General features: G+C 52.3%; 1 protein-coding gene across 2 annotated transcripts; it reads left to right on the top strand.

Moving 5' to 3' along the window:
- The first annotated feature begins 2,584 nt into the window (after nucleotides 1-2,584).
- Nucleotides 2,585-9,176, top strand: Ppif (peptidylprolyl isomerase F). 2 transcript variants are annotated; one of them, XM_005325830.5, is made up of 6 exons: nucleotides 2,585-2,871; nucleotides 3,997-4,027; nucleotides 4,540-4,628; nucleotides 6,325-6,421; nucleotides 6,912-6,987; nucleotides 8,200-9,176. In XM_005325830.5, the coding sequence occupies exons 1-6, from the start codon at nucleotides 2,677-2,679 to the stop codon at nucleotides 8,333-8,335; spliced, it is 624 nt and encodes a 207-aa protein (XP_005325887.4). In that variant the 5' UTR covers nucleotides 2,585-2,676; the 3' UTR covers nucleotides 8,336-9,176. The 2 variants fall into 2 exon arrangements, with proteins under 2 accessions (XP_005325887.4, XP_040128572.1); XM_040272638.2 differs by lacking the exon at nucleotides 2,585-2,871 and adding an exon at nucleotides 3,276-3,412.
- Nucleotides 9,177-9,592: the final 416 nt, after the last annotated feature.

The raw sequence follows: 9,592 nt of genomic DNA, 5'->3' as shown, positions 1-9,592 counted from the left end.
AGTGTCTGACCTCAGCCTGACCTCCAGGCTCTGTGACTGGGCCTCTACAGGCCTCTGGGCTCATGCTCAATATCAGTGCCCTGACCTCTCCTTGTCTGGGTTGGCATTGGCTTATTCCCCTCTAGAAACACCTCTTTATATCTTTGTGTCTCTCTCTCAGACACAGTCATGTCAGAGCTGATCCCCCAGTGGAAACCTTCTCCCTGATCCCTGAGATCCATAGCTCTTGGCTACCTCCTCGGCTTCTGTATTTCTGGACCATCTGTCCAAGACTTCTCTCTTGCCCACCTCACTCTGTCCCAATTCCCAGCTCCTTGATGATGGCAAGGAGGACTGACATGCAATAACCCCAATCCTGAAGTCAGACAGATAGGGCACAGCTCCAACACCGTCTTTGGGCCATTCACTCCCCTCATTCTTGGGGCCTGTGTTTCCCATCTGTAAATGGGGTTGCCTTTCAGGCAGATGTGATAAGCAGGTGAGCTTAGGGCTGGGGAAATACAGAGTAGAAGTGGTTGTGTGAATGATAGCAGCTCTCCTGGGGTAGGACTGCTCATGCAGCATCAGGGTGGGGAATAAACTAAGGTCCCAAGAGCAGGCTTGAGAGAGAGCAGTGTTCCAAAGACCCCTGTTGATATGGTTGGGGGCTGTGTGAGCTCAGGGGCTGGGGTTGGCTGCTGGGGGCCTTGGCTCTCAGAAAGCTTTATGCAGGGCCTGGGAGATGAGCCACTGCCCTCCCTCAAATCTTACAGTGTGTCTGAATATCAGAGGGTCTGGGGGACACACTAAGGCATTAGGTGGGGTAGGGAGCAAGTGGGTTCCCCATTCAGGCCTGCTTACTTCAGGACACAATCACAAGAAAAGAGGGGCCACTCCCCAGGGCAAAGTGAGGCCCCAAGCTGGACTGGGACCTAGGCAGCATCCCACTGAGGCTTCAATGAATTCCCAGACCCCTGCTAGGACAGAAATAGAGACAAGGGGGTTGTGAATTTCCAGAAAAGGAGTCAAGCTTGCATGCTCAGGAGGCTAGGACACCCCTCTGCCTATGTGGCTGCCCAACCCCTTCCCATAAGCTGACTCAAGGACTGGGGTAGGTTAGTCCAGAGCAGGTCCCAGCTCAATTCCACCTGCCTCCAAGAATTTGCTTCCTTCTCTTGTTACCTCAGGCCTCTGAGCCCCTGCAGTTGACACTCCTTGCTGTCTGAGTCCCAAGCCCCAAATAGTTGGTCTACATTATCCATTACTGACACTCTTGGGCACAGTGCTAACAGTTGATTAATTCCTCTTTCTCCTTCATTTTTTCCCCTTCGAACAGACTTGGTTAGAAAGCAGGATAAGGGTTATCATCACTCCTTTACTAGGTATCTGGAAGGACTGGCACTGACTGGTAGCAGGACTCTAGGATCCTCTAGGGTCAGAAAACTGCTCTTTCTGGGCCAGTTTCTCATCCTCAGAGTACAGGGGTGAGCCCAGATGCCCTCTCAGGCCCTTGCTGGTACTCATTTACTAAGGGCCTCCTGTGCCTCCTAGGCTGTATGAAGTAATTTGGGGTTTAAATCCCCTGCTGTGGTCCCCCTCTCTGATGTCCCTTCTCTTCTGTGTCATGTTTTGTCACTTTTCCTTGCACTCCCTATGGGATGGCTGCTGTGCATCTACCTGCAGGTGCTGTGAGTTTGGACAGGAGCTCTCTATTTCAGGGTGAGTGTTTGGTGGGAGGGACGCTGCCTGGCCTGGCTGGTGAGGACCAGAGCTGTCAGTCTGTGGGTTTGGGGAGGAGGAGTCAGCCTCAGAGGGCTTTGGACCTGGCAGGAGCACTGTAGGACCACAGTGCATTTATGGAAGAAAGTCTGGTCTCTAGAAGCATCTAGAGATAGGCTCAGATCAGGACAAGGAGGCCTGTGGTCACTTTGTGAGGTAACTTGCGAGGTGTCTCTGCTTATCTGCTTCCTCCTGCCTGCCCTCTCTAATCAGTTTTCTGATCTCCACCTTTCTCTAAATCTCAGTGTTAAATCATCTTTCTGTATTTCTGTCTGCAGCACCTCTAGGGAGAGGAGTGGCAGGGGGTCATTTGGCTTGAGTTGTCTCTATATACAAGGCACAAAAGTAGACTTCCATTATATTAGAAGAAAAACATGGATGGTGATATTTTGCAGTTAACCATGCAGTTAGGATTTTTTCTTTTATTTATTTGTTTAATATTTTTTTTGTTAGTTTTAGGTAGACTAACTATACCTTTATTTTATTTTTATGTGGTGCTAAGGATGGAACCCAGTGCCTCATGCATGTTAGACAAGCACTCTACCACTGAGCCACAACCCCAGCCCAGATTTTTTTCCTTTTAAAATAGAAAATTTAAAAAAATCTATTGAGATCCGCATAAAAATGGAGCTGCATCCTCTTGCACGGTCGTGTTTGTCCCTCAGGGTCTCTGGTCCTGTCAGGGGCCCATCAAAAGACTTGAAGCTCCTCAGCTCCACCAGCTGGCTGCTCAGTCCTATGTGGCCAGTAGGGGTCGCCCGCGGACAAGCCTGGAGGGGGCGTGACGGAGGCGGAGCCTCGAAGCCGGCCGGGCCAATAAAAGTGGCGGCGCGCGGTCATCTAGGATCGCTTCCTGGGAGTGTGACCTCTGTTGCCGTAGTCTTCTCTCCATCGCTTCCCGCCGCAATCGCGCCCGCAATGTTGGCCCTGCGTTGCGGCTACCGCCTGTTTGGCCTGCTCCCGGTCCCTCGCTCCGCGCCGCTGCGCCTCTCGGCGGCCCGCACCTGCAGCAGCGGCGGCGCCCACAACCCACCCTCTTCCTCCTCCGGGAACCCGCTTGTGTACCTGGATGTCGGCGCCGATGGGCAGCCACTCGGCCGCGTGGTGCTGGAGGTAAGCCACTCGCCCAGACAGGGCTGGCCTGGGCGTGCGGGATCGTCCTGGGGCAGCCCTGGACCCCTGCCCTCTGCTGTGCCTGGCGCGCTTGATGACCTTGAGCCTCCCACCTCCGGGTCCTGGACCTCAGTTTTCGCCTCTCTGAGAAGGTATATCAGCTTGGTCTCATGCAGCCTCCCGCGGAATTGTGGAGGCGATAGGAAAGACCTGTAGGGAGGTCGAAGCTCAAGGTCAGCCTGTAGAGGGTGAAGGCCCAGTGCCACGCTGCCGGCGGGCTGGGGGAGGGGTGCCGAGGCCCATTAGGCCCGGGTCTGTGCGCTGAGCTCCTAGGTGTCGGGTCTGGTACCGGCCGCAGGCCCTCTGGGCGCTCACGTGGTAGCCCTTGTGTAACACCAGGTGCTCCCTGGGTCTGCGCAGCCGTCCCGCCCACACGGGGTGTTGGGTAATGGAAGGGAGAAGCGGCTTTAGGCTGTGACCCTCCTCTTCTGGGTGGTGAGTACCCAGCAGGCCACGGCTGGACCACCGGGTGAACAAAGGGGTCAGTTAGTGTGGATTATCTGGTTTCCTGGGAACCCTTGATATTTATTTATTTATTTATTTCTCTTTTGGGAAATGGGGAGTACCCTCCCTGCCCTCATTTACTGTAAGAATGACCTTTGAAGGTGAGAGGCAAACGGCCTCCTTGGGTGGAGCTCCAACCTCCCTTCCTTACCCATACCTTCCTGCCTTTCTCTGGGCCTCAGTTTCCCATCTGTGCATCCAGGAGCTTGGACTGGCATCTTCCTAGTCTAGGCCCTGAGTCTCTGCCGGTTTGGGGCCAGTCCCTCTGTCAGTTCTGCCCCGGAAGTGGGAAGTGGGCCAGGGTGATATTGTTAGTCCCTTCTGATAAATTAGGAAACTGAGGCTGCCTCCTCCCAGCCCTGGGTTCAGGAAGTGGCTGCCAGAAATGATAGCTGCTTAGGCCGCCTCCTGGAGGGAGGGTTGGAGTAACAGGAGTGGAATGGCCATGTGGTTCTTTCTCACACTTCCTTGGCCACTGTGGGATTAGGGTGGTGAGGAGGCTCCTTTCAGCGCTTACCTCTGGACTAACTATCTTCTTTTGTCCCTCTTCTCTCCCCGTAGCTGAAAGCAGATATTGTACCAAAAACAGCAGGTAAGGGCAACTTAGTGTCCAGATGGAAGGGAGTGGGTGAAGTAAGTCCTGTGGGCTGGTGGGAAGCGTTTTGGCTCAGAAACCATGATCAGGTGGGAGTTCCACTTGAGGCTCAGCTGCTGGGTGCCATGGGGTGACCTTCTTTCCCTCTGAGCCTCATGTTGGCTCTGCCCACCTGTCTGGTAGTAGCTGAGAGCCTCAGAACCAGTGGAAGGCACATATAAATTCCCAGAGACAACTCCTCCCTTCTGCCCAATGTGCCCACAGCCCTGGGATTCCTTGTCCCAGTGACTGGTTAGCTTAGCCAGGACTGTATACTCTTGTCACATGTTTGGGTACTGTGGTTAGAGAGGGAAGTGACTTGTCCCAGTCATAGGTGAGTCAGGTAGAGCAGATCCAGGAAGTGGGCCAGGGTCTGCCAATCTCCAGCTCACCTCCTGGGGGACCCAAGGCTGCTAGTCCCTGAGGTTGGAGACTCGTCCGGTTGACCTGCCTCTCCCTCTACCCCTCAGAGAACTTCAGAGCCCTGTGCACTGGTGAGAAGGGCTTCGGCTACAAAGGCTCGACCTTCCACAGGGTGATTCCTTCCTTCATGTGCCAGGTAACACAGCCCTCTGTGCCTCTTCTTTGTCTGTGGTACTGCCTCCAAGGATTATTGTAAATATTGCATAGAAGGTCAGGGGCAGAGGGCTTTTCTCATTGCTCTCTTGCCTTGTCCTTTCACCCTGAGAGTCCACAGCTTGTCCAGGTTGCTATGACCCTTGCCTGCCCCAGAAATTAGGCAACAGAGCCAGTGGTGGGATGGCCTTGCCTAGCTGCATAGGGAGATTAATGGCTTCAAGGGACACAAGCTGGGTTGGGGTATAGATGTGCACAGGGAATGGACCTTAAAGCTTTGAAGGAGCAGCAGACTCACAGTGCCTGGCCTTGTCCTTTTGCATAATCTCTTGAACACTGGGCAAAGGGGATGGAGATAAAGAGGTAGGAGGAGGAAGACGGGGGCGCAGAGAGGAATGTGCATGCCTGAACTTGGAGCCTCTGTTCCATGAAGGGCATTTTTCTCTGTTAAGTGAATGTGCTTTTTAGTAATGTGTCTTACCTGTTTTTCAAAAGAGTTAGTATTGCTGTGTCAGAGGCTTGGGGATTAGGCTTGGCAGCAAGAACTTCCCAGGGGTCAGGACCTGGGCAGTGTTGAGATTGCCTTCTCTTTGGCAGACCTTCAAAGTCAGGGGTTAATGTCCTGGGGCCAGCGGAGCCTAAAGGAAGGGGCATGGATGGTGTGATTTTTCTGAAATTTTGCCCAGAATTCCATCCCCATTCCTCCACCCTGACCCAGTGGCTGGCAATGGATTGGGGCCGAGACTCCTGGCATTGTGTGATGCCTATATATGTGTTGAATGGGGTGAATGCAGGAAAGGGCAGGCATGGGTGTGGCTGTGGGCCCCGCCAGGCCCAGCCCTTTGGCCTTTCTGCTGCAGAGTTTACAGTTCTTCCTTTGGCTGAGGGGTGAAGCAGGAGCTAAGGTGGCTATCCTGAGTCAAGATAAGGACTTCCAAATTTGGAGAGCTTTCTGTGGCACGAGGTAATGGCCCTCAGAGACCCAGACCTGATGTCTGGGGACACCTGCCAGGCATCTGTGGATGCTTTAGCTGGAATGGGTAGGTTGTTTGGCTCACCTGAGTATCCCATCTCAAGAAAACTGCAGTGTGCCCATGGCCAGAGACTAGCACAGGGCAGTCACATGATTCTTCTGGTCAGAGCACTCCAAGAAAGTCCTAGATCTTAGGCAATCTCTGAGGAAGGATGCCAGCCCCGGGGGACCCTGTTCTGGGTGTTCCAAACAGCACCCCTGGACATGAAGCCAAGACAGGGAATGTGAACTGGCCCTAGCCAGCTGCTGTTCCCCTAGACCACACTCAGGAACATGGCCTCTGGCTACTTCCTTGTTACCCTCTAAGAGTTGTATGTTGAAAATCCTGGGTCACTAAGAAACAGTCCAGAATGGTTCATTGGAGGATTACTTAAAAATTACCTCAGACAAAAAAAAAAGCTCACTGTTTAAGGGTCGTTGTTATGACAGAAAATACTATACTTTATTTTTGCTCATTTTCCTCATTATTTTACTAGTCCTCATTTTGCTGGATGCCTATCAGGCTGGGGGGGCCCTGAGTGCATCCAGGAGCTTGGACTGTCATCTTCCTAGTCTAGGCCCTGAGTCTCTGGGGGCTGCTGGCAGTGCCAGAGAACCATCTCCCGCCAGCTTGGTATGGGACCACTCAGAGGGTGCTTTTGTGCAGGCAGGTGACTTCACCAACCACAACGGCACTGGGGGCAAGTCCATCTACGGGAGCCGCTTTCCTGACGAGAACTTCACGCTGAAGCATGTAGGGCCAGGTGAGTGGCACTGCTGTCCTCCTTTCTAAGCTCCCAGCTGCGGGCCCCAGGAGGCTGCAGTCTGATCTCAGGGTGCCCCTCCCTTCCTTCAGCACCCCCTGGGGTAGCTTAGCACTCTGGCCAGTTGGGTTTTCCTGGAGTTTTCTCCTTCCAGGTTCTGACTTTGGAACACCGCCTTCCCTTTGGGAACTTGGGTGGGGAGGGCCTTTAAGCCGAAACCCTGCATGTTATCCCCTGAGAGACTATGGTGGAGTGTGGAAAAGTCCAGAAGTCAGGACTGGGGATCCTGCTCAGCTCTTTCATTGAGAGCTTCCCCAAGGCCCTTTCCTTGAAGGCAGCAAGGGCAGGCATATTGAGCCTGCTTCTCTTCTGGTTTTCTGATCTGCAGATTCAGACGTCCTTGATGTGGTTTAAGCCATCCTCTCTTCTGAATGGCTTCCTAGTAGATGCCCCCTGGGGTGTTGTGGCTCACCTCTGCTTGTTTTGACAGGTGTTCTGTCCATGGCAAATGCAGGCCCCAACACCAATGGCTCCCAGTTCTTCATTTGTACCATAAAGACAGACTGGTGAGTTCCCCACCCCAGGCGCTCTGGGAATGAGGGATGCCCTTATGGAGGGAGGGAGGAGACTTTGTGCATGTCCCATCTGGGACACTAGCTCTCTCCTGTGTATCTATATGAGAGAGTTAGTGAAAGGATTGAGGGAGAATTCAGGTTGTCCTACAACTCTGTTCATAATCAGACTTATTGTCATTGCTGTGTATTTTGCGCACACACACAAGAGGGTTTCTCTGCCACACATTCTTGGAAAATGCCGCAGCCAGCAGGGCTCACCTTGGCCTGAGTAGAAGCGGGTTCCCCCCTGATTTAGTCCAGGCCACCATGTCTCATCATGGGATGTACCTTGGAAAACACCGCAGTAGATGGTTGGATTTCACGGCAGGTTTTCATCGAGCCCTGTGTTAGCTCAGGCCTGCAGGTAACTCCCTTCTGGCCCCCTTTCCCACATGCCTGTGGGCTCTGCGGATGTCTTTTCCCTGGCAAATCTTCTATTAAGAGATAAGTTTCTTTGTTCGGAGTCCCTAGTGTTCTAGCCCTGGGCCACTGGGGTTGGCGGCCCAACAGCTGGCTGGGAGCCAAGACTTAAGCTCATTTCCAGGATTTCCTAGGTAGGATGCACACCTGCTAGTCTCTCCCTTTCAATCAAGAAAGATGGGATGTCAGGGCTAGGCGGTTCGTCTTGCTGCCCATCTTGTCTCCTTCCATGGAGCCTTTAATGGGCCTTCCACTTCTACCTTTGGCTGTTACACTCTTGACTTCACTGGAGCAGGACTAAGTGCCTTTCACATTCTTGGAACTTTCTCAAATCAAGAGGTGCTCCGGACTTCTGTGTCCCTCCACACCTGTTATGTTGGCTCTCGTTTCACAGTTCCTGACTGTGAAAGGGGTTCCCTTGCGTAGACATCTTACTTCAGTGTAGTTCAATATCCCATCATCTCCCCAGGCAGAACACTTGTCACAGACAGCTCACTTGTCATAGACCAGGTTACCAGGATTCAGGTGGCCAAGTGGCCTGGGGCAAAGTCACAATGTGTGTGGCAGAACCTGTCTTGGGAACTGGGCAACTGCTGGAGTGTGTTGGGGGAGCTCAGCAGGGTTTGGGGGCTTCAGGAGTGGATCAGTGGGGTCTATCAGAATTGGCAGATGTTCCCATGACTGAGTGGCTGGGCTGTTGAGTGACATTGTGCTATTCTTGTGTCTGCTTGTCCCGCACCCCAGGCTGGATGGCAAGCATGTTGTGTTCGGCCACGTCAAAGAGGGCATGGACGTTGTGAAGAAAATTGAATCTTTTGGTTCTAAGAGTGGGAAGACATCCAAGAAGATTGTCATCACAGACTGTGGCCAGCTAAGCTAACCCGCAGCCAAAGTGCTGGAACGGCAGCTAGGACTCGCCCAGGTTACTGCCCAGGGCTCTTAGCAGAGGTGCCCCAAAGAGCTGCCAGTGCTGGCTCCACTGTCATTGTGTGTGAGCTTGAGGAAGGCTTGGGGACACGCCCCTCCGCAGGACCCCAGGGCACTCTCCTGATGTTCCCCCCTCACGACCCCATTTCTGGGCATCTAATATGACATCAGGCCACACACCCCTCATCAAGCATTGCTGATGATCGCCCAGCCCAAGTTCATCTGTGTCATGGGTGGTGGTGACAGGTCAGCGTCCAGTGAAGGTTTCTACCTTATCCTTGACTTGGGGGACAGCCACTTGCTGCAAAAGGGCTGTGATACCTGTTCAGTGTTGTCTCCCTAATTGTAATAATTTTATAAAATTGCCTAGAAATGAAGCTGTGACACTATATCATGCTGTGATGTGACTGAGTTGGTGGCACAGGACTCAGAACCTGAGAGCCTGACCTTTGAGACATAACTCAGGGCTTTTGTAGAAGCTCCCAAGATGCCTTTCCTTCCATCAATGTGAATCCCATTGGTTTGCTGCTCTCATTTTTGAGGAGGGTCTGCGGGTGGAAGCAGGTGACTCTGGGAACAAACCTATTGCTAGCTGTGCCAAGTCAATGTGAATCACTGTGTCAAAAATGGAAGTGGCTTGTAAGTGCCCTGTCCTCAGGAGGAAAGTATTTCCTGGTGGGCTTTGCTTTTTATGTGTGTTGAATAAATTAAAACTACTGATGATGTATATAAAAGATTTCTAGAACATTCAGTGTTCACCTTAAATGTGATAATAAATCCTATTTTCTACAAAAGACTGGTGTCTATGGATTTAGAAAGAAATTGAAGCAAAAAGAAAAAAAAATTTGAGGGCGGTGGTTACCAGGGATTGAACTCAGGGCACTCAACCACTGAGTCACATCCCCAGCCCTATTTTATATTTTATTTAGAGACTGGTGCTTAGCACCTTGCTGTTGCTGAGGCAGACTTTGAATTCATGATGCTCCTAGCTCAGCCTCCTGAGATGCTGGGATTAGGCAGGCACCACCATGCCCAGCTGGAGGGAAATTTGTTGCACTTTCAGCTTCTTGAGTGTCAGGTACTGTACCAAGGACGTTTTTGGGGTTTTTTTGGTTTTTTTTACAATGCTGGGGATTGAACCAGGGCCTTAACACATACTAGGCAAGGGCTGTGCTACTGAGGTACAGCCCTAGTCCTATGCTGAAGACTT

Source organism: Ictidomys tridecemlineatus, chromosome 1 (genome assembly GCF_052094955.1).
Source record: "Ictidomys tridecemlineatus isolate mIctTri1 chromosome 1, mIctTri1.hap1, whole genome shotgun sequence".
Lineage (NCBI taxonomy): Eukaryota > Metazoa > Chordata > Mammalia > Rodentia > Sciuridae > Ictidomys > Ictidomys tridecemlineatus.
The sequence above is the reverse complement of the archived record's forward strand: the minus strand, read 5'-3'. Positions and strand labels throughout refer to the sequence as shown.